This window comes from Capricornis sumatraensis, chromosome 20, assembly GCF_032405125.1.
Source record: "Capricornis sumatraensis isolate serow.1 chromosome 20, serow.2, whole genome shotgun sequence".
In the NCBI taxonomy this organism is placed as follows: domain Eukaryota; kingdom Metazoa; phylum Chordata; class Mammalia; order Artiodactyla; family Bovidae; genus Capricornis; species Capricornis sumatraensis.
The window spans coordinates 69,143,978-69,168,836 of NC_091088.1; the positions used below are offsets into that span (position 1 = coordinate 69,143,978).

General features: G+C 52.6%; 2 protein-coding genes across 2 annotated transcripts in view; one reads left to right on the top strand and one right to left on the bottom strand.

Annotated features, from left to right (window-relative positions):
• Positions 1–24,859, top strand: part of LOC138097115 (zinc finger protein 805-like) — a 724,976-nt gene that overhangs the window by 222,297 nt on the left and 477,820 nt on the right. The window lies entirely within an intron of this gene.
• Positions 12,880–21,658, bottom strand: LOC138097053 (uncharacterized). The gene is made up of 7 exons (XM_068993275.1): positions 21,575–21,658; positions 19,192–19,281; positions 18,515–18,609; positions 17,129–17,276; positions 14,856–14,945; positions 14,282–14,373; positions 12,880–13,163 (listed from the first exon to the last, which is right to left on the bottom strand). Exons 2-7 carry the CDS (start codon positions 19,259–19,261, stop codon positions 12,945–12,947), a joined length of 714 nt encoding a protein of 237 aa, XP_068849376.1. The 5' UTR covers positions 19,262–19,281; positions 21,575–21,658; the 3' UTR covers positions 12,880–12,944.

Here is a 24,859-nt window from a genome sequence, read left to right on the forward strand (position 1 = left end):
AGGACAGGCAGAACTAAGGAGAGGAAGGAGGGCAGGACTGAGGCAAAGGATATAGAGAGGAGAGGTGAGAGAGGTGGAGGAGGAAGGCTGAGGGAACAGGCCCAGGCAGGACGGACCAGGGCCAAGGCAGAAATAGGGGACAGCAGGAAGGCTGAGGGAAGGTAAGGGCTGGGAGAGCAGAGGTGGGTCAGAGTCAGGGGGAAAACACAGATGAGGGTGGGACAGGAGGTAAAGGGGACGCTGAACGAAGGAGCGCCTGAGGTAGATAAAGGGGAGCCTGGAGAGAGGCAGGAGCAGGACAGAGGGGAGGGAGAAAGGCAGGGACAAGGCTGAGGGCACTGTCTTGAGGGGAGAGATGGGGCCTAAAGAAAAGGGGGGGTCTGAATTGGGGGAAGCTGGGGGAAATGGACAGGGGGTTTGGAGAGGAACGGGGGTCTTCAAAGGGGAACCAGGGTGGTTCTGGTCGGGGAGAGCGAGAGTGGGGTCCTAGAGAGAGGGCTGAGGGCCATCCTCGAAGGGGAGGGTGGAGGTCCTCAAGGGGGAAGGCGGGTGTCCTGAGGGGAAGGCAGGGGGTCTCTGAGGGGGGAAAACTGGGGGGATCTTCGAAACGGGGCGGGGGGGGCGGGAAGCGAAGGGAGGAGTCCTGAAGGGGGAAGGAGGGTTTTCTAGGGCAGGAGTCCTTGAGGAGGCCGACAGGTGTCTCTGAAGGGGAAGGCCCGTGGGGTCCTCGAAGAGGAGGGCAGGGACCCGAGAGGAGGAGGGGGAGGGTCCTCACCGACCAAGGAGCGAGTTCTTGGAGCGGAGAGCCGAGGGGCCCTGAAAAGGGAGGGTCTGCAGGGTCCTGGGTGTGGGGAGGAAGGTGTTCGAAGCGGGAGGACGAGGACGGACGGACCCGTCCTTACGGAAGGCCTTCAGGCCGAGGAAGCATTGGCAGGAAGCCGGGGTGTGAGCAGCAGGGAGGCCGCCGCGGCCTCCTCAGAGCCGACTTCGCCCGCGCGGCCTCCTCAGAGCCGACTTCGCCCGCGCGGCCTCCCGCACCCCTTCCCCTCAGGGCCGCTACTTCGCGCCTCCCTTCCCATCGACTTCCCCGCGAAGGGGCGCGTCTGCCCCGGCGTCCTCACAGGGACGCCCGCGCCTCCCTGCCCGCGAGCCGGCCCCTCGCCCCCAGGTCCTCTCCCTCGCGTCCGGACCCGGGCCGCCGCGCGCTCACCTCGCAGACGGACACCCTCGCCTGACTGAACCTCTCCGCCTCAGACTTGCCGCGCAAACCCGCGACGCATGCGCAACACGGTCTGCGCGTGCGCACTGTGGGTCGGCCCGCGCGCCGCTCGGAAAGCGCCGGCCGCTTCCGGCTAGCTCCGCTGGGGGGCCCGCGGGGACCGCGCTGCACGGAGAGGGCTGGGCGGGGCCGGAGAACTGCTTCCTTCACGGGCTTGACTAATTTTTCAGCAGTTAGCACGTGGTTTAAAAATTTTTTAAATAAACAGTATGCAGTGAAAAGCCTTCTCACTGTGGGTGTGCTGCTGCTGTTGCTGCTATGTCGCTTCAGTCGTGTCCGACTCTGCGCGACCCCATAGACGGCAGCCCACCAGGCTCCCCCGTCCCTGGGAGTCTCCAGGCAAGAGCACTGGAGTGGGTCGCCATTGCCTTCTCCAATGCAGGAAAGTGAAAAGGGAAAGTGTGCCACCGACCAAATTTTTATGCTATAAACCACGTAACACTCAGGTGACCGGTGTAATTATTTGAATATTTATGAATCATTATGTTGAATAATTACGAAAGCTTGAACATGTTTTCGGTGTCCTTCCGCAGTGTCTTTGTGTATATGTAAATAGAGATACCTGTATATATATATGTGCATTATACACACACGTGACTATTATTGATATAATAAATATACTACACATTCGGCACATATATATCTGTAATAGCTATAAATATTTTAAAATGTAAAATATATTTTCTAAATAAGAAACGTGACGATCTAACACAATCTGTAATGTGGTATATACTGTAGCTTAAAACGTACACTTAAGTCATATAAATACTTCCTTGATAGTACTAAAGCTTCCCTGGAAGCTCAGCTGGTAAAAGAATCCGCCTGCGATGCAGGAGATGCTGGTTCGATTCCTGGGTCAGGAAGATCCGCTGGAGAAGAGATAGGCTACCCACTCCAGTATTCTTGGGCTTCCCTTGTGGCTCAAGCTGGTGAAGAATCCGCCCGCAATGAGGGAGCCCTAGGTTTGATCCCTGGGTTGGGAAGATCCCCTGGAGAAGGGAACGGCTGCTACTGCTGCTAAGTCACTTCAGTCGTGTCCGACTCTGTGCGACCCCATAGACGGCAACGCACCAGGCTGCACCGTCCCTGGGATTCTCCAGGTAAGAACACTGGAGTGGGTTGCCATTTCCTTCTCCAAGGCATGAAAATGAAAAGTGAAAGGGAAGTCGCTCAGTCGTGTCCGACTCTTCGCGACCCCATGGACTGCAGCCTACCAAGCTCCTCCGTCCATGGAGTTTTCCAGGCAAGAGTACTGGAGTGGGGTGCCATCGCCTTCTCCGAAGGGAACGGCTTCCCACTTACCATTCAGTATCAGCTAATGGCTACCCAGTATTCTTGCCTGGAGAATTTCATGGACTGTAGAGTCCATGGGGTCTCAGAGAGTCAGACACGCCTGACCGACTATAATACATATATCATGATGACACACAGATTCATATTATATACAGTTATATATTTGTACAAATATAAAAAATGTATTTTTGTGTTTGCAAAAATACTCATAGTCTCATTTCCTACCTTTTTTATACAGAAGGTGGCAGACTGTACACATTGTTCTATGCCTTAATTTTTTCCTTATCTCAGAGAGCTTTTTATATCAGTACAAAGAGAAATTGCCTACTGTTTTTGAACGGCTGTTTGAATTCTGTTGTACTGTTGTTGTGATTTGATTATTTAACCTGTTCCTGACTACTGGGTGGTTGAGTTCTTTTCAGCCCTTTGCTACCAGTATTCTGTGGAAAACTGAGCTTCAGCAGTTCTGCTGATGTGTAAACCTTCTGGGAAGATAAATCGCCTGGAGTGGAATTGCTGAGCCACAATGCACACGTGTGTGTCATTTGGATAGAGATGTCTAAGCTGCCTTCCATAGACACTTGCATCTCAGACCCCTACCAGCCTGTGTGAGCAAACCTGCATTCTCAGTGTTACAGGATGCTTTTTCAGTTTTTCCAAAACGAGGGTTGAGAAATTTTTCATGAGCAAGGTAGAATGTTTTCCTGTGTTGAGGAGCCGTTTGTGTTTATCTCAAGATATGTAGGGAAAGTATAGTGAAACGTGCCACAATTATTTTATGCATTGTGATGTTGATTATAATGATGATGACATAATGGTTAATATTCTTGTCACTGACCTTATACCTGTGACAAAAATTAACTCAAAATGGATCACACACCCAAATGTAAAACCAAAACTAGAAAACTCCAGGAAGAGAACATAAGAGAAAACCTATAACCTGAGATTTGGTGATAACTTTTTAGGTATACACATGCTGCTCACAAACCCCTGGTGTAGGGGATTCCCCAGAAGGGCTCTCCTATGTATTTTATCTGAAAATCTACAATTTGGAGGTAATTTAAGCTCTCTGAGCCTCATTTTGTCCTTCTAAAATGAAAGGACAGCAAGTTATTAAATGTAAGGATTAAAATTGGTAGAGGTGGAAAATCTTTTCTTCCATCTGGTGAGGGTCGCTGGGTAGGTCTGAAAATTAACCAACAAAGACAGATTAACAGGAGAAAAGCTTACAACTTATTTTGATATGTTTTAGCTGACACAGGAGCCTTCCTAAGGAAATGAAGACCAACAGAAACAGACTTGAGTATTTCAAACTAGGTTTGATGAGGCGTGGACAGTTGTGGAAGAATATGATAGATTATGGAATAAGAGTAAGTGTAATAAGCTGGCAGAAACTTAGCAAGGCCTGTGTGTTAGTTTTCTTCTTGGAAGTGTTCCTCATCCTTTGGAGATAAGAATGTTCTTTTCCTCCTGGTATGGTGGGGCCGGGGCGGGGGGGGGGGCGAGGGTACCACTCCTATAAGGGAATTATGACTTATTTCACGGAAGAAGGGGGAAGGCGAAGTGATAGTGAACTTCCTGCTTCTGCTGTTTTCTCAAACTGCTTCACCTTCAATATGCCAGGTGCCATATTTTGGGGTGAGGTATCCTGAACCCCCGGAGAAAGCAATGGCACCCCACTCCAGTACTCTTGCCTGGAAAATCCTATGGACGGAGGAGCCTGGTGGGCTGCAGTCCATGGGGTCGCTAAGAGTCAGACACGACTGAGCGACTTCCCTTTCACTTTTCATTTTCATGCCTTGGAGAAGAAAATGGCAACTCACTCCAATGTTCCTTCCTGGAGAATCCCAGGGACGGGGGAGCCTACTGGGCTGCCGTCTATGGGATCGCACAGAGTTGGACATGACTGAAGCGACTTAGCAGCAGCAGCAGCAGCCACATGAAACATCCAGAGGTCAGGAGACTCCCACCTCTAAGTCACACATGTGTCTTAAGTGCATGTCAACTTCTTGGAAGTTCGTATCTTGTTCTGGATCTTGTTTTTCTCACTTTTTCTTATTTTCTAGGCTGAAGGTAACTCAAGAATATTTTCTTATGGTAGGGGTGTTGTCCAGGGTGCCTGCCAGGGGCACGACACAGAATCAGCATTAAAAAGCTGCATGTTCAACTTATGGTTGCTGAGGGGAAGGATGAGGGGAAGGGATGGTTAGGAAGTTTGGGACAGACATGTGCACACTGCTGTATTTAAAGTGGAGAATGAACAAGGACCTACTGTAAGCATGAGGAACTCTGCTCAGTGTTAAGTGGCAGCCTGGATTCGAGGGGGAGAGCGGAAAAAGGTGTATCTATGGCTGAGTCCCTTTGCTGTCCACCTGAAACTATCTCAGCATTGTTAATTGGCTGTACTCCAGTATAAAATAAAAAGTTAAAAACTTCATGTTCGATATATTAGCAGCACCTCTTAAGAGATCATAACTAGGAGGTTACATTGTCTTAAATGGTTTTCTAACTCCTTATGTTAAAATCAGAGCAGCAAGAATAGATAAACGGATATATGTTCATACATATTTAAGATGTCACAATATGCAATCACCTAAAAACAATTTATGCACATTTTACTCTTGATTTTTATTTGCTGAAAGAAAATATTGTTAAGACAAAAAAGGAAAATCATCCCCTTGAACATGATATTACCCCTGCGGTTCTTGCTCCGGTGCAAACACTTTACTTAGTCATCATATCTCTATACAACTTAAAAAAAAAACAACTTTTTGTTTTGTATTGAGCTATAACCAGTTAACAATGTTGTGATAGTTTCAGGTAAACAGTGAAGGGATTCTCCCTCAAATACCCCTCCCATCCAGGCTGCCACGTAACATTGAGTAAAGTTTCCTGTGCTATACAGTAGGACTTTGTTGGTTATCCATAAGTTTATCCACAAGAGCAAACCATAAGTTTGTTCTCTAAGTCTGAGAGTCTCTCTGTGTTGCAACTTAATTTATATCATTTCATTTTAGGTTCCACATATGAGAGATGCCATAGCTATTTCTCCTTCTCTGTCTGACCTAACTTCGCTCAGTGTGACGATCTCTGGGTCCACCCATGTTGCTGCAAACTGCATCATTTCATTCTTTTTAATGCCTGATATTCCATTGCACTGTGCACAACTTTTATTCTATGTGATATTTCACACTATGTAATTTACTATGTGGTCTCTTTAGAATTAGTGTCCCTAAGATCTAATAAATACCCAAATCCATAGAAAAGCTGAATGTTCGAGTGAGTTTTATAACATATCCCACTCAGCCTGGTTCAGGGTTCCTTAACCTCAGAGCGTTGCTCGCTGGCGCCTGGATGACTGGGGGCCGTCCTGTGCATCACAGGCCGTTGGAAGCAGCATCTTCCGCCTCTACCCACTAATCCCCTGTCCTCAAACTGTGATAAAATGCTGCCAGGCGCCCTCTGGGGACAGACAACCACTCCCAGCTGAGAAACAGTGGCCAGAGCGATGTGAAGAATGTGTTTTTGTACAGTGTGATCTATCTCCTGCATATCTTTGAACATTTATGAGCCCGAGCACAGACACAAACACACACCACATCTGAAGGGCCGTGAGCTGAGTGATGGAGAATGTTGAGCAGCCGATAAACATCACCCTGACCTCCGGGGAGGAGATGGAGGCACCGGAGATGGAATTCATCATGTGGCAAATGATGAAATCAACCCAGCCTGCATGATGGAACACGATGGAACAAAGACCCGGGACCCCCATGACGGGACACTAACAAAGACCCGGGACCCCCATGACGGGACACTAACAAAGACCCGGGACCCCCATGACGGGACACTAACAAAGACCCGGGACCCCCATGACGGGACACTATCAAAGACCCGGGACCCCCATGACGGGACACTAACAAAGACCCGGGACCCCCATGACGGGACACTAACAAAGACCCGGGACCCCCATGACGGGACACTATCAAAGACCCGGGACCCCCATGACGGGACACTAACAAAGACCTGGGACCCTCAATGCTTGCATGAGCCTCCCTGGGGACACTCCTGGATGTGCAGGAAGAGGAAGCGCCCCGAGGACCGTGAAGCCCGGTGCCTCTCTGCATTTGAGCATCGCAGCGACTTCCCTGGTGGTCCCTGGGCTGGGCCTCCCTGCTCCCAGTGCAGGGGGCCCGGGCTCCATCCCCGGTCAGGGAACTAGATCCCACATGCTGCAAGTAAGAGTTTGCCTGCTGCAACTTAGGCCAGGCACAGCCAAATGAATAAAAATACCTATTAATGTATATATCCATATATATAACATCACACTGTGAGCACAGCGCTTTCCTGAATTCTGCGAGCCCCTCTAGTGAATAACAGAACTTGAGGGAATTGAGGAATCCCAAATTTGTAGCCAATTGATCAGAAGTGTGGGCAGCCTGGCAAAGCCCAGAACACTTGTCTGGTGTCTAAAGAGAGGGCAGTCTTGTGCACCCCCCACCAAGTTAGGTATCAGTTCAGTTCAGTCGCTCAGTCACTCAGTCGTGTCCAATTCTTTGCGACCCCATGAATCGCAGCACACCAGGCGTCCCTGTCCATCACCAACTCCCGGAGTTCACTCAAACTCACGTCCATCGAGTCAGTGATGCCATCCAGCCATCTCATCCTCTGTCGTCCCCTTTTCCTCCTGCCCTCAATCCCTTCCAGCATCAGAGTCTTTTCCAATGAGTCAACTCTTCGCATGAGATGTCCACAGTACTGGAGTTTAGGTATATAGATCCCAAATTCTGTGAAAGAAACTGGGCCAAGGCAGGCAAATGAGAACAGAACCAACAAAGACTTGTTAGCATGTGTCTTGTCGAGTGTGAGACACACAGAAGCACCCAGAGATGAGTGACTCAAAGAGGGGTCAGAATTTGCAGTCTGTGTACCTAACCTATGGGCTTCCCTGGTGGCTGAGACATTAAAGAATCTCTCCCGCTGGCTAGGGAGGCTGGAGACTGTTGCGCAGGTCTGTGCTGTGTATCAGTTTCAGGTGTACAGCGAAGGGTCTCAGTCATACAGATGCATAAATCCGTTCTCAGAAAGGCCATTTTAATACCTGGCAAAAAGGTGGCAAACACGGGCTCATTTTTCCCTCACGGGGACACAACAAACACAGGTTCCCAGGGGGCTGGTGAAAGGAGTCACTTCCCGGCCTCCCGGGGGAGAGGAGACTGGCAGGCCCAGCAGGATGGAGACCTTCGAGCACGTGACCCCCAGGCGCTCATCTCCCCTTCTCGCCTCATTACCCCCAAAGCAGAGCGACATCATTTCCAAACGCCCTCGAGGATTTCCCCAGTCGTGACTTTACATTCATCTCAGGAGGCTGTGCCTCTAGGTGACTTTAAACCCTGGCCTGAGTACCACGTGAAGCGGATGGCATTTCTGAAACCAGAAGTCCACGTTTATTATTTTAAAAATACACACTTGGCGGCTGCGCCTGATGTAGGCTTTGCACCCCTCCCCCTCCCCCACCCTGTTCTCCGCCCCTCAGGGGGTTCAGCTCAAGGATTCAGGGTCTTGCTTTGGGTGACTGCAACTGGAAAATCTCCAGCAGGAGTTAGAAACCAGCCTCAGTTCCTTCGCCTTCAATCCCTTTCCTGCCCCCTCCCGGCTTGGGAACAGAAACAGCGGGGAGCTGCACACACACCCGCACCTCCCCCCACCCCCCCTGCAGCCCCTCGGGGGCATGTCAGACCAGCCTCTGCTTCTTTTATACATACTTGCAAAAGTGAAAAATTCTGAGTACGTGTCACTCGGGCTTCGCCTGTGGCACTGGGGTAAAGAATATGCTCGCTAATGCAGGAGGCGCGGGTTCGATCCCCGGGTGGGGAAGATCTCCTGGAGGCGGGCGTGGCAACCCGCTCCAGTATTCTTGCCTGGAGAATCCCACGGACAGAAGAGCCTGGCGGGCTACAGTCCACAGGGTCGCACAGAGTGGGACACGACTGAGCGACTAAACAACAATTTTATTGTTCTTAGGGGGTGAGGGTCAGAAGACCTCTCCCGCCACCCGCTCTCCGGGGAGGGGTCTCAGATCCCCTGCTGTGCCCCCTGCCCTGAGCCCCGCGCTGCCCGCGGGCGGGAAGACGCCGCCGCGAGGGCCCCTCGGCGCCGGCCCGCTAGGTGTCAGCAGGCCTCCGCGGGAGCCCAGGCCGCCTGTGCGCCCGGCCCGGCCGAGAACCGCGGGCCTTCCCGGGAGACCACCCCGCGCGCCCGCCCAGCCGGTCGGCCCCTCCCAGGCTCCCGGGCAGCGCCCCCTCGAGACCACCCCGCACCCGCAGACCCGCTCCCAGGGCGCCCCCTCGCCTTCCCTCTGCGCCTGCGGCGCCACCCCCTGCAGCCCCGGCCCCCTCCGCCCCCCAGCCGTGGGCACTGCGCCCCACCCTTCAGAGCTGCAGCGGGGGACTGCCCCCCGCCCCCCCAACCCGGCTGTGACCTGGCGCTGGTGCCCAGGGGCACGGAGTCGGGGAGGGGGGGCGGTTGGCGCAGTGCTGGTCCTGGCATCCCGCGCGGGGCTGGGGTCCTATAAACGTGCCTGGGGACCACCAGGACAAAAGGGCGGAAGGAGCGGCTCACGACCCCCGCACCCTCCTGGTCCACACGGGTACTCAGATCGAGCGGTTAAAACAGTGCCTGAAACAAATTTGTTGTTATCAGGGTTGGAGGACTGGAAATTCTGGCCTCACACCCTCTCTGTGAGCCAGCCTTCCGGCATCACTGTTTCCCTGGCCGGGGTTCCACCTGCTCCCCCGACCCCCCAGCGCCCTTTCCCCACCTGGTCCCCGCCCGGGCCCAGGTCTTCCAGGAGACGGCAGGTGCGGTTCACAGGGAAGAACCGTGTTATACTGCCGAGCCGCAGAGACACAAGGGCCTGGATGCCCGGGGCGGGGGTGGCACTGGTGTCTGGGGGCCCCGCCCTGCACAATCTTCAGATACACAGTGACCCCCAGGCACGCGGTGACCCCTCTCCCAAACACCCACACACTCACTGCTGCTCACAATGGCCTACTCTCAAACCCCCAAGATGGTGGCAACTGAGACGCTCTTGGGATGGGCACACACTTGTCGAAACACACCCTGCCTGGACTGTCTGTTACGGATGGTCCTTACCCTTAAGGGTGGTCTCTGGTCAGACCTTAATCAAATGGACTCCCAGCACAAAAGATGAGAAATGATGTAGGCATTTGGGTAGCTGGCACTTTGCGACTGTTATGAATGGACCTGTTATGAACATTCTTTATACATATGCATGTATATATGTAAAGTTTATATATGCATACATATATATGTATATATCGGAGAAGGCAATGGCACCCCACTCCAGTACTCTTGCCTGGAAAATCCCATAGACGGAGGAGCCTGGTAGGCTGCAGTCCATGGGGTTGCTAGGAGTTGGACACGACTGAGCGACTTCACTTTCACTTTTCACTTTCATGCATTGGAGAAGGAAATGGCAACCCACTCCAGTGTTCTTGCCTGGAGAATCCCAGAGAGGGGGGAGCCTGGTGGGCTGCCATCTATGGGGTCGCACAGAGTCAGCAGCAGCAGCAGCAGCATGTATATATATATGATTCATTGGAAACACTGATTCTGAAGCTGAAACTCCAATCCTTTGGCCACCTGATCTGAAGAACTGACTCATTTGAAAAGACTCTGATGCCGGGAAAGATTGAAGGCGAGAGGAGAAGGGGACGACAGAGGATGAGGTGGTTGGACGGCATCACTGGCTCGATGGACATGAGTTTGAGTGAACTCTGGGGGTTAGTGGTGGACAGGGAGGCCTGGCGTGCTGCAGTCCATAGGGTCACGAAGAGTCGGACGTGACTGAACTGAACTGAACTGATATATATGTGAGTTAACCTGTATTTCTGCAGGCAGATTCTTTACTGTCTGAGACACGAGGGAAGCCTATATATACCGGCAGGCTGCAGTCCATAGGGTCGCAAAGAGCAGACACTACTGAGGCAACAGCACATATATATGTGAGTTAATTTTTGTTTTTATTTTGTAGAAGTACAGTGGATTTATGATGTATTAGTTTCTAGTGCACAACAAAGTGATTAGGACAGAAATATATATGATTTTTCAGATTGTTTTTCATTACAGGATATTAGATAGAGCTCCCTGGGCTATGCAGCAGGACCGTATGTATTTTTGTATATAGCAGTTTGTAGCTCCTAATCCAAAATGCTTAATTTATCCTTTCCCCAGCCCCTCGCCCTTTTGGTAATTATAAGTTTGTTTTCTACGTCTGTGAGTCTGTTTCTGTTTCCTAAGTTCATTTGTGTGAGATTCCATCTATACGTTATATCATCAGGTATTTGTCTTTCTCTGGCTTCACTCAGTGTGATCATCTCTAGGTCCATCCATGTTGCTGCAAATGGCATAATTTCATTCTTTTTGAGGGCTGAGTAATATTCCGTTGTGTATATTCACCACGTCTTCTTCATCCATTCATCTGCTGATGGATACTTCAGTTGCTTCCATTTCTTGGCTATTGTAAACAGTGCTGCTCTGAACATAGGGCTGCATGTATCTTTTCCAAGTAGCGTTTTCTTCAGATATATGCCTGGGAGTGGGATTGCTGGATCATATGATAGCTTTATTTTTAGTTTTTAAGGAACCTCCACACTGTTCTCTAGAGTGGCTGCACCAGTTTATATTCCCACCAACAGCGTAGGAGGTACCATGAAACATTTTTGTACACACCCTCTGTTAGCTTAATACGCATTTCTATCAGGAATATACCCAAGAACGGGGCTCTTGGGGTTGGACATGCATGTGTACACTTATCCCAGACACCAGCTTTCTCTTCTAAAGAGCAGCACCAATCTACACTTCCACAACAATGTGCGAGAGTTCCAGGGGTTTCACTGCCTCACCAACCCTCATGTTTTTCCTTTAGTCAGTCTGAGGGATATGTGCTTGTACCCCTGGAATCTGGCTTTTGAAAGCAAAACTTTTGAAAGAAATTTCTCAAGCTGAATAGATTATAAATATCAGCAAAATTAAAACTTCAAAAATAGAAGGTAGAGAGAGAGAGAGAGACTTTTTTTGTTTTAATGAATACACCTTGTTACGACTTGGAATTCTTGTGAAATGCATGCATTATCTTAAAGAGAAAACTTGCTCTATAGTCTTCTAAATTGTTGAGGTGCTGAAGCTCATGGGTGATCAATCATTTTACTTCTCAGAAATGAGTGAGTGCTTTCCCAAGTAACAGAGGGCTGGAAACTGGTGATAATCAAAACCAGCCAGCACCAAAGAACTGTCATAAATATCTCATAAGCTGTAAAGTCACCAATACCTGCATAGAAGGAGGAACTGGAAAAGATGCTGAATGAGTCAACAACAGAAAAACCCTGGGGGAACCGCACTGCAGGGGGAGTAAACAGCCAGTGCAAAGGCCTGGAGTCAGGGTTTCTGTTGCTTGCCACCGAAGGAGTCTGATACAAAGGATTGTTGTTGTTTTTTAGCTGCTAAGTCCTGTTGGCACAGCCTCCCTGGATTTGAATCCTGGCTTGGCTCCTTATGATCTGTGGGACATGAACCTAGTGACAGGAACTCTGTGCCTCTGTTCTCTTATCTCAGAGACAGAATAACAGAATTGGCCACATGGGCGTGAGCATTAAGGGAATCAAAATGCGTAAAGGCCCTGGCTTGCTGCCTACCGCATGGTCAACGCTCAAGAAAAGTTCCTCCTTCTAATTATCTGCGTAAAAAGGGAGGAGATTCTGGTCGATGGAGGAGAGATACAGAATTGAAGAATACACTTATTCACTTGGGTGTTCATCACAACATGTGCTGGGGATAAATTAAGATAACACACCCAGTCAGAGGTGAACACATTCTCCATTCTCCTTTGCTACAGTGATAGAAGCTATTGGATGACTCAGGATTGCCCGGCTAAGGACTACAGTTCCCGGGATCCCTTGCAACTAGATCTCACCACGTGACCGTCTCTGGCCAATGAGCCGTGAGGAAAAGTGCTCTGGGCTTCCTGTAGGAGTCGCCCTTTGAAGGGCTGAAGCGTGTCTTCCCCTCTCCTCATTCCCCGACCTGCCCCGAACCAGAATGTGGACTGGGTGTGGGGGTGAGCCCTCTCCAGCCACGTGGCACAGAGCACCGACGTCAAAGGACCCTGGCTGCCCAACCCCACGGAGCTGCAGAGCCCCAGCCCTGGGGGTTTCACACACAGACCACAGCCTTGAGAGGGAGAGCAAGTTGGGTTTATTGAAGCCGCTGTATTGGGGGATTCTACATCACGGTAGCCCAGCACGCGTGATTCGGGCGCGCGCGGTCAGGAGCGGGAGACGGAGGGCCCTCGGGTCTAGGAAGCAGTGACGAAGCTGAGGCAGCACAGGGGGCACTCGCACACCTTGACCTCGCGGAACTCCAGCACAGGCAGAGGGACGAAGCTGCAGTTCGGGTCCGATTTCGAAGCGTCAGGAGCCACCTGGGGCTCGGGCTCGGGCTCGGGCTCGGGCTCGGGCTCGGGCTCGGGCTCAGCGTCATCCGGCTCCAGGTAATAGCTGAAGCAGACACTCGGCTGGAAGGAAAGCGAACAGAGACGCAAGAGGGGAATCTCAGCGTCACACTAGTGACATTTTGGGGTCATGTCATTCCTTGCAGAGTGGGGGGGGGGCATCCTGTGCTTTGCAGAATCTTGAGTACCATCAATATTATATCTAAATATATATTAAAAACATGCAAATAGAATATGCGGCAACACTCGGTGAATGTTGATAATCTTTGTACTGTTTTTATAAAATCTTGGATTCTCACATTAATTCCTAAAAAGAACTTCTTTAAGAGTAGTACTAGTGGCATTAGTAGGTAAGACATTCTTGCAGGCACCTACCTGACCCAGGGCTTCCCCTGACCTCTCCCCACGGGCCTCCTGGTTCTCACCACGGTCCCTCCAGCCTCCCCTCCTGCCTGTTAAGAAGCCCAGAGACAGAGCAGACGCCTCATTGGCCAAAGGTGAGTCACGTGCCTAGCTCAGGCCCAATCACCAGGAACCTTGGCACTGCTGGCTCTGATTGGTCAGGGGCGTACCTGGAGCTGGTCTGAGGATGGGATCAAATCCATGCAAAGTGCATGGGGACAGGGGCGCCCCCCAGAAAAGTCAAGGGGGTTAGTAGGAGAAGGAGGACTGGTACCCAGGTAGACAAGGCCATGCTTGCCTCCGCAGGAAGGACCGTTCCCTAATTCATTCCTTCATTTAATCAGCCCGAGTGTATAGAGTGGCTGACACTGGTTACATCTGATCTAGACAAGGGATACGTCACTGAACAACAACTTCTCTAGGAGGGGAGACAGATGATGAACACACAGATTCAAGGTATGTTCTTAGGTAGCAATAATTATCTGATGAAAATTCAGCATGGCAGGGGGTTAGAGAGAAATGGTGCAAAAGTGAGCAAGGGAGGCTTTGTGGAAGAGGTGGCATTGGAGCCGAGATTGGAATTTAGGAAACAGAAGGAAGGCAGGAAAGAGGGCAACACCCCCCAGAGGATGGTGGCCATATCCTGGGATGGGTGGGGGGATGGACAAGGGGCACCCAGCCACCCAAGGGTCTCCGCTGCACAGAGAAAGTGGTAGATGTGCCTGACCTCTCATAACCTAGGGGATCTCAGGTCAAAGAGAGGAAACAAGCAGGCTTACTATGGGACAGAACGGCAGGACTTTGAAGGACAGTCTTCCCTTCATTCCTCTGGGCTTCTTCTTAGGCTCATCAGGGTTCTCAGAAAGCAGGGCTGTGTGGAGGGGGAGGAAAGAGGCGTGAGACCATCTTGCCTGCCGAGGCATGAGAAACTCAGTAACAGTATCTTCATCATGAAACCAGTGACAAAAACTAACGCATGCTGAGTACTTGCCATGTCCAGGCACTCACGTATTTTACATGTATTAGCTTAACTGACTGTTCATAACAATCAGTTATCCATCCCTCTGAGACGGATACTATCATTGTCCCGCTTTAGAGATGAGGAAACTGAGGCAGGGAGGTGAGGCCCCTGCTGCAGGCTGCAGACTCTGAGCAGAGCAGTGACAGACACTGACATGAGGTGATGTCAGTGACTTCCATCCTGTGTGTCCTCAGGGCCCCCTCCCCAGGAGGAGCCCCCAGGAGATACGTGGGTGGGACTGGGCCAGTTTCCAGGGTCACCCCTCCTCATCACCTTGCCCTAGACCCTCCCACTCCCACCTGCCTACACTTTCCGCCCCACGTGGGTCTCACCTCCTTTCTCCGGAGGCTTGGTCTGCACCTCCTCGGTTTCCTTGTCCTCGATGGTGCTCAGAGGCAGCATCATGACGCGGCAGGCCCTCCCTAGAGACAGGAGACAGAGCAGTTAGTCCCTGGGTGGTGGAGCCGGGGGGCCCCGGGTGTGGCTCTCAGAGCTCGGGTGGACTCAGACAGCTCCCACGTCTCCAGGTCCCCAGCATCCAAGGGCATGTGCTGCCAATGCCTCCTGCTGGTTTCCTCGGGACAACAGTTGTCATGGCACCCGGCAAGGACAAGGGCAGGGCTCGTGGTACCGGGGGCTCACCCCCCTTTAAAACTAGAACAACCGTGACACGAAGTGCTGGGACCAGGAAGCTGCAGCTCAGCTCACTGGGTATCAAAAGGGCCCCTGGAGTCGCATACAGCAGGCACTCAGTAAGTGCACTCATGGAGCAGTCCCAGGGCTGTCTTTCAGCTCCATCCCAGGGCTACCAGGCAGCCTGCCCAAGAGGTTCAGACAGGCCCTCCACTCCTGTCCTTGCCCTTCCAGGTACAGGAGGCTTCAGTCCCACCCTCAGGACCATGGTGAGGGGAGGGGCCGGGCCCCAGACCCCCCAGCACAGCCCTGGGGCTGGGCCAGCCCTGCAGGGAGGGGGCTCGGCCCAGGCTCAGTGTGGGGACCCCACCTCTGCCCCAGCGTCACCCTGGGCAGGACTTGGGCCGTGTGTCTGGGGCGTGGACTTGGGGGAATTCCAGCCTGCTAGTCACTAACTGGGGATCTCAAGGATCAAGTTCTCCAGATTTAACAACTACATTAGAGCAAATACACAGCACACTGAGGTGTGAATTTCAAACACTGTGTGGTGAGTATCTACCTAAAAACCATTTATTTAATATACTGACCTACGTTTATGTATATATCCCTGGAAATACTTGGGACATACTTATGTCCAAAGGTAATTCATTATTTGTCTGAAATTCAAATGTAAGTAACCCTCCTACATTTTGGATGGCAAGGAGATCAAACCAATCAATCCTAAAGGAAATCAATCCTGAATATTCATTGGAAGGATTGATGCTGAAGCTGAAGCTCCAATATTTGGCCACCTGATGAGAAGAACTGACTCATTAGAAAAGACCCTGATGCTGGGAAAGACTGAAAGCAGAAGAGGAAGGAGACGACAGAGGATGAGATGGTTGGATGGCATCACCCACTGGATGGACATGAGTTTTGAGCAAGCTCCAGGAGTTGGTGATGAAGAGGGAGGCCTGGTGCGCTGCAGTCCCTGGGGTCGCAAAGAGTCCGACACGACTGAGCGGCTGAACTAAACTGATCCTGAGTTTTACCTGATAAGCTCTGATTCAGGGGTTATTAACTCTTGTTATGTCAAACTCTCCCTTCCAGAAAAAATGAGTAAAATTAATTATTAAACATGAAGCTTAAATATGGTTAAATTGACACATATTCAAAACACATTATCTGGAAACAAAATCAACACCTCTGCCTTCTTTAAACCTTCTTTAAACATTTTAAAGAAACATAAGATGCAATCAGAGACCCTCACATATAATCCCGCAAAGAAAAGACGCATCAGTTTGGGGGAACTCCCTCTGGCGGACTCCCAGGCCCACCCTCAGCCTCGCCCGGGCCCCTCGCCCAGAGGCTGTCCCTCAAAACCGCGCGCCCCAAACGTGCTCCCAGCCCCCACCCGCAGCCACGCAGGGGCACAGAGCCACTGGGGGCGCAAAAGCTGTTTTCCACGCGCACTCCTCCTCTGCGAACTTATGCGTCCTCCGTGAACCCCCAAACACATCCACAGGGCCTCCTGCCTCCTGCAAGCTGCCCTCTGGACTCCCCACAAAGTCGTTATCCTGTTTCATTCCGCACTCGCTAGCCGACCCCTGACGCCCCCCGCTGGCTTCCCAGGTGGGGAGCAGCCCCGGGACCTCCGCCTCCCCCATCAAACCGCAAAGTCCCCGGGTCCGCCCCTCCCGCCCCCAAAACCTGGGGACCAGGACCCGGCTCCCCCCCAGGTCTGTCCTGGAGGGGGTCCCCGCCATCCTCGCCTCCGGACGCCCCACTCCGGGGGGCACTCACTCCTCTGTCCCCTCCAGGATTCGCTCCCCCCAGGGGCCCCAGAAATCCTGGGGCCCGGGCTCCCCGCGCGGCTCGGAAGGGTCCGAGGCCGCCCGCCGCCCTCGGGGATCCCCCACCCCGGGCGACCCCGCCCTCCCTGCGGAGATCCCCCTCCGCCCTCCCGCCGCCCCCCGCCCCGAGCTGCTCCAACCTTCACGGCCCGACCCTTCGGAGCTGCGGCCGCGGGAGCGACGTCCGGCCCCGGGCTCGGTCTCGACGTCTGGGCTGGAGCGCGCCGGCTTGCTCACCGCTTGTCCTGGGGGCCCGGGCAGGGCTGGCTCCGAAGAAGTCCAGGGCACCTGCTGGTGAACTCGCAGAAATGAAGAGCGCTGAGCGGCTCCGCGTTACTCACGACGCTCAACACAAGCGGGTGGTTAACAGCGTGCCCGCCGCCAGCACCGGGGTGTTCGCTTCATTTTTATTATTGGGGGAGGGTCCCGGGCCTCCTCCTCCTCACCGCTTAGAGAAACTGATACAGAGGGTGGCCTTGGGCGGCTTTTAGGTGGAGGAAAATCAGTTGTGCAGGTAGCAAGGTAAGCAGTGGTTCTTAAACTTCTTACTCAGATACGAAGAAACACACGCCCCACACGTAGAAACACATGTATGTCTCATGTGTGCTGGACCCAAACTGCAAGGATCTTTCACCCTGTGCATCAGAGTCAACAGGAGTCTAAGAGTTTCCCTCCTTTTTCTAAGCATTCTCACACCTTCACCTGAGCTGATGTCAGCCTGCATCTGTTTGAAGCACCGTCATTCACCACTGCCGTGGAAGCCGTCATGGCAAATTGTACGGCCTTTCTGGATCATCCAGTCTGCGTCTCAACTACTGGATTTTAAGTGAAAACAGCCCCGACTCTACCTAAGGTTGGGGGTGGATGTGCCAGGAAGCCCTTATTCACACAAACAAGCTGTGGGCTGAATGACCGTAGTCTGCCCACCGTTGACCTAGGGACACTTTCGTGCCTGCTCCTGCCGGAAGGACAAGGGTGTTGTAGAAGCAGGACTGGCAGCCAGGTGGACAAGGCCACAGCTGGCTTTGCAGGAGGGACCGCTCCCTGACTTATCCTCTCATTTAATCAGCCTGAGAGTATGCGTGCCTGGAGCTGGTTACATCTGTCCTAGGCAGAGGAGATATGCCATTGAACAACAGAAGAGGCTCTTGACCCCACAAAACTACTCTAGTAGGGGAGAGAGATGGTTAAAACATAGATACAAGGTATGCTGTCAATAATTACTCTGAACAAAATTCAGGAAGGCAAGGGGCTGGAGAGAAACGGGGTGAAACGGAGCAAGGGAGGCCTCATGGAGGAGGTGACGTTGGAGCAGAAGTCAGAATTAGCAAGGAGGAGGCAGGAAAGAGGGCAGCATCCTCAAGGAAAACCATCCCGCCCCACAGGCTGGGGCCACATCCGGGAGAGGCAGGGGCAAGCGGCACCTGGGCACCCAAGGGTCTCTGGTGGGCAGAGAGGGTGGCCAATCCACGTGATCGCTCAGCCCAGGGGCCTCCAGTGAGAAGGGATGGAGCAGGCAGGCTTACCACGGGGCAGAACGGCAGGACTCTGAAGGACACCGTTCCCTTCATTTTCTTGGACTTCTTCGGCAGAACATCAGGCTTCTTCTTAGAAAAGAAGCCTGAGGGAGGAGGAAAGAGTCACAAGACCATCTGATCCTCTGAGGCTTGAGAAGCTCGGTAATAATAGTCTTCGTCATGAAACCAGTAACAGAAGCTAATACGTGTGGAGTGTGTTCAAAACGTGCTTTTAAGTATTGTACACGCATTCGTTTATGTGGTTCTTCATAATAACTCTCTGAGACGGGATTTATCACTAATCCACTTTAGAGATGAGCGAACCAAGGTACAGAGAGGTAGGGACACTTGTTGGAGGTCACCCAGCAGTGAGGGAGACCTGCATTCAACTGTATCCCAAAGGCCCCCAGGGAACAGACAGGAAGTGTCAGGGAGGGGAGGGGCTAGGGTAAGAAATCAGGGGTGTCCGGGGCACAAAAAGGGGCCCAAACAGGCTCAGCTCCCAGGAGCTCCCTGCAGGCTCTGAGCAGGGCTGTGACCTGCTGACGGGAGGTGATGTCAGGGAGGACGCATCCTGGGGGTCCCTGCCCAGAAGAGCCAGTGGAGACCTTTGGTGAGGGGTCCATGCTTCCCCATCGCCTGGAGACCTCCCCACTCCCGCCCTGCCCACAGTTTTCCGGTCTCACCTCCTTTCTTCGGCGGCTTGGTCTGCACCTCCTCGGGCTCCTGGGCCTCGATGGTGCTCAGAGGCAGCATGGTGACTCCACAGGTGCTCCCTGCAGACAGGGCACAGAGCAGTTAGTGCCTGGGCGGTGGAGCCGGGCGGCCCGGGTGTGGCTGTCAGAGCTCGGGTGGACTCAGGCAGCTCCATCCCCTCCCCAAGTCCTCAGGTCCCCAGCAGCCAAACAGACATGTTGGCAATGCCACCCCCAGAGAGTTGCTTCAAGGTCTAGTGTTTGATTCGGGGAGAGTGTGTGGCATGGTGTCTGGCAAGGGAAAGGACAGGGTCCATGGGTTTATGATCCTTTGAGAAACACAAGAAATATGACACAAGGTGCCAGAACCCTGGGTGTGCAGCTCAGTAAACTAGTACAGAAAGGGGCTCTGGAGTCTGGCATACAGCAGGCGCTCAGCAAGTGCACTTGTGGAGCAGTCCCAGGGCTGTTTTTCAGCTCCATCCCAGGGTTAGCAGGCCGCCTGCCCAAGGGGTGCAGACAGGCCCTCCCCTCCTGTCCTCGGCCCCTCCAGGTACTGGAGGCTTCAGTCCCGCCCTCAGGACTTAGGTGAGGGGTGGGGCCGGGCCCCAGACCCCCCAGCACAGCCCTGGGGCTGGGCCAGCCCTGCAGGGAGGGGGCTTCTCACCAGCATCACCCTGGGCAGGACATGGGCCAGTGTGTCTTGGGTGAGAACTAGGGGATTCCAGCCTGCCAGTCACTAGCTGGGGATCTCAATGATCAAGTTGGCCACATTGAACAACAGCAATGTTATAATAAATACACAGTAAATGGAGGTTTGAATTTCAGATACACAAATCAAGGTTTAGTTTAAGTAGTCTTTAAACACTGCGTGGGTCATATCTACATTTAAAACAATTATTTAAAATTTATTAGTTACCTTTACAGATGGGCTCCCAGGAAATATTTGTGACACGTTTATACTAAAAGGTAATTCAGTATCTGTCTGAAGTTTGAATTTAAGAAGGCAGCCTGCATTTTACCTGGCACACCCTGACTGGGTTTTTTTTAACCTCTTGGGCTTTCAGCTTTCCCCTCCATGAAAATTAAGACTATAAATGATTAAACATGAGGATTAAATATGCTTAAAAACATACTCAGCACACATTATCTGGTAACCTAGAGTCAAACCTCTTCCTCTAAGCGTTTTTTGAGGAGGCATGAGACCCATCGCCCACCCTCACACATAATCCTGCAAATACAGGGTGCGTCAAATAGCGCGGGAACCGCGGGCCAGATACACACACACTCACACACACGCAATCGTTGGAAACACACGTTTTCAGACGCAGACTGCGGAAACCACGGCCTAACGACACAAACACACCTGCCAACAAGTCCAGGGAAATTCAGAGACCCCCGCATTCAGGTGGGCAGGCCTGCTTCTCAGTGCCGAGCACACTCCTCACAGGCAGCCCTGATCTCTCACACACTCACACACACACACACACACACACACACACACACACACACACACACACCCTCTAGACAGGCACAAAGGCAGACCTACAGGCTGAAATGACCCCCCACCCTCCCCAGTACACTTTCCTTCTGGGGGACACCCAGGCCCACCCTCAGCCTCGCCCGGGCCCCTCCCCAGAGGCTGCCCCTCCAAACCGCGCGCCCCAAACGTGCTCCCAGCCCCCACCCGCAGCCACGCAGGCGCACAGAGCCACTGGGGGCGCAAAAGCTGTTTTCCACGCGCACTCCTCATCTGCGAGCCTTGCTCTGCGCCCTTAGTGAACCCCAAACTCACCCAGAGGGGCTCCCCGGCTCCCCACCCGTCACGCCGCCCTCTGGATCCCCCAGAGTCGTGTTCCCATCTTCCGTGTGGCCAGTTCCTTACCTGAGCCCGATACCGACTGCCCTCTCTGGTGTGCAGAGCAAACCTGTGCCTCCCGCCTCCTCCAGCAAACTGCGAAGTCGCGGGCCCGCCCCTCCCGCCCGCAAAACCTGGGGACCAGGACCCGGGCTCCCCGCCGCCTGCCCTGGAGGGGGTCCCCGCCATCCCAGCCTCCGGACACCCCAGCCTCCTCTGTCGCCTTCAGTTTTCGCTTCTCCCAGTGACCAGTGAAATCTTTAGACCTGGAGTCTCCCCGAGGTGGAAGGGATCCGAGGGTCCCCACCGCCTCCAGGGGAAAACTTGGATTTCTCCAGGGCCCCCACCGCCCGCGCCCTGGGGTCTCGGGGCCCCCAGGCAGCAGCTCCCGCGCCCGCACCTCCTCCCGGGGCGCCCCCGCCCTCCCCGCGGGGACCCCCGCCCGCGCCCCCCGCCCCGCGCCGCGCCCTCGCCCTGCGGGCGCAGACCCCGCGGAGCGGCGGCCGCGGGACTGACCTCGGGACCCGCTTCGGTCTGGGCTGCTGGGCAGGGCAGGCGGGCTGGCTCCGCGCGCGTCCTTGGTGCCTGAGCAGAGCCGGCTCCGGAGACGCTCGGGGACGCGGTGGACAAACGCGCGCTTATGTACAGGCTGAGCGGCTCGGCGACTCGCGCAACCCCCAAGCCCGCCCCCAAGGCCGAGTCAGGTGGTTCGACCGCCTCTGACACCAGCACAGGCGTCAGAAGGTTCTCGGCAACTTGGTTATTAGGGGGGAGGGTCGGGGGCCTCTTGTCTTCGTTGCTTTGAGAAACCGATATAGGAGGTCGTGATGGGCAGGTCTTAAGGGGACGAGAATGACCTTGTGCAGGTCATAAGAGTAAGTCAGTGGTTCTAAACTTGTACTTAGAGTATGAAGAAATGCCACACTGGTCGAAACACATGTATGTGTTAATAGCATGTGTCCTGGACTCAAACACAAAATATCTTTTAACGTTGGGCATCACGGTCACGGAAAGTTCAAGAGTTTCCCTCCTTTTTCTGATCATTCTCACATCTTCACCCGTGTTGATTGCAGTTTGTGTCTGTTCAGTTCCGGGTCAGTCACCTTTCTTGGCCAGGGTGTGTGGCAGGTATTTTAGACTCCTGAGCTATCAGGTCTGTGTCGCAGCTGCTCCTCTTTGCATGAACCCAACCTAGACAGTCCTAAGGATGGATGGAGTTATGTCAACATGCCCTTATTTTCACAGTCTGTGGGCTGGATGGTCATAATCTGCCCATCCTTGTCCTAAAGAATTTTTTTGTGCCAGGTCCTGGAGTAGATAAACCAAAAAGTTGCTGTGAAAAGTGCAGTTTGGACAGAAAGGTGAACAGATATGTGTTTTATGTGTGTGTATATATATATATATATAGTTTTATAGAAATTTAAATCCTGCAAAGTGTACTATAGAAATAGCAATATACTCTTGATATATGTGCAAAATTTGAAACAACCGCCTTTAAAAATAGCTCTGGTGAGCCTGGGTGACTTCCCTATAAGTTGGGGATCCTTTTCGTTCCTATTTCATAGGATTCTGGTGAAGGTTACATGAGCTCATCTATGGAAAGTGCTCAGCACGGGACCTGACAGATGGAACGTGCCCACGAAGTGTTAGGGTCTATCTAATACTATTTGTAACCAGTTGGTTAATCTCTCCCAGGAGAGGGGGTGCCCTTTGGGCCAGGCACTGGCCACTCTGAGACTCAAAGTACCCAGAGGACCGTGCAAGGAGCCAAGAGTCCCCAAGATGCACTGATAGGATTTTTTCAGGAGACTGTGCCCTTTCATCTTCTCCTAGCTGCAAGCCCACAGCCTCACTTTCTGGGGGCCACAGTGTGTGATAACCTAAGGGATCTAAGTCAGTCCTGATGCAGACCCTTCAGTGACCACGGAAGTGTTGTGTATCTGCAGTGTCCAGAGCGGTAGCCTCTGGCCATGTTTGTCTGCTGAATCCTGCCCTGAGCTGCCAAGAAACTCTGTTTTGAATTTTACTTAAGATTGATTTGTTTACATCGATCAGCTTCGTGTGGTTACTTAGTGGTTACTGTGTTGGAGAGCCAGAAAATTGTACCTGATTCCTTCTCAGATGCATCCCCCAGAGTGTCGCTGTCATTTGGGACCTGAACATCCTTCGTGCAGGGGGTCTCCCTGGCGCCTTGCTCCATGTTTAGAATGGTCTCTATCCATGAGGGTCTAGTGTGTTAGTTGCCCAGTCATCTCTGACTCCTTGCGACCCCATGGACTGTAGCCCGCCAGACTCCTCTGTCCACGGGATTCTCCAGGCTAGGATACTGGAGTGGGTTGCCGTTTGCTTCTTCTTCAGAGCCTAGCAGCGGGGCACCAATTTGGGACAACCGGAAATAGCGCCAACGTTGCAGAGAAGTTCCAGGAGGGGGCGCTGAAGTATCACCCCGCATGAGAACTTCTGGTCTACCCGAAGATGTTGATGGTGAAAGGAACAGAATCTCTATTCACAGAGGCTCTCCATGGTTTTCATGTACGTTTCAGTTATAGGGTTTTTCCACACTCAGAAAGTTTACTGTCTTTTCCAGCTTGAACTCTCTGGTGGAGCAGCAGGGAGGAGGCCTGCCTGAAGTATCCCTACCCCCCAATCCTCGGTGCATCATCCCAACTTCCCGGAGGTGTAGGTTTTGCTGTGATGAGTAAGGGGTGAGCCCTCTGAGAAAGCTTCCTCACGCTCAGGACTCCTGTGGGCTTCTCTGTGGCAGGTAGGCTCTGGGGCCTCTGGACATTTGACTTACACAGAAAGTCTTTCCTCCTCATCCCTCTCACTGATAACTGCATCCTCCCAGAGGCTCTTCTGATGCTTGAGAAGGGTCACCCAGCTGCTGAAGGCTCTCCCCCCATTCCCGGCTTCTCTCCCAGGTGCCAGGCTGGGGAACCCTCTTGTGTTGTGACAGGTGGAAGCCCATGGAAGTTGGGGATGTAATCACAACTCTGCATTGAGGTAGATTGCAGACATGGCCTGTTTTCCACCCTGCCTCATGTCTACCCCCTTTGCCCCTTAAGTGTGCAGTGCCCCCTTGTTCTGAATTTGCATTTGGCCATGGAACGTGCTTTCGGCAGAGGAGGCTGGCAAAATATGATCCAGCAGAAGGTTGAAAAGTGCTTGTGAAACGACATTTGTTTCTCCCCTGCACCTATACCAGTGCCATGAGGATGAACCTGCCCAAGCCAGCCTGTTGGAGGAGAAGAGACTTTGAGAGCAGGGCCAGGTCTCCCCAGTCCCCCAGGAGAAGCCAGCCTGGAGAGCTGAGGACCAGTGTACACCAGGCGCCAGGAGGAGCTCAGAGACGGCAGCAGAGCCTCCTCCCTGACCTCATATGTCTTTTGTTCCTGAAGATTGCCAACTAGAGGGTGTTCCCCAGCACGCACCTCCACCTACAGCACACCCTGAAAGGGATTCAGAGTGGAGATCTGGCTGAGGCACTCATGTTCCGGGAGAAGTGGGAGAAAGGACCCTCTGAAAGCAAGTCCTTTTTCCATTTTCTGTCTGCTCATTTATGTCCCTCCCCCCTAAAATAAACTAATCGTAGGAATGAGATCACTAAGTGATTAACTCCTGACTTGTGAAGAATGGACGCCTTTGAACTGTGGTGCTGGAGAAGACTCTTTTTTTTTTTCCATTTTTATTTTTATTTTTATTTTTTTCCTTTTTTTTTTATTAAATTTTAAAATCTTTAATTCTTACATGTGTTCCCAAACATGAAACCCCCTCCCACCTCCCTCCCCATAACAAGGAGAA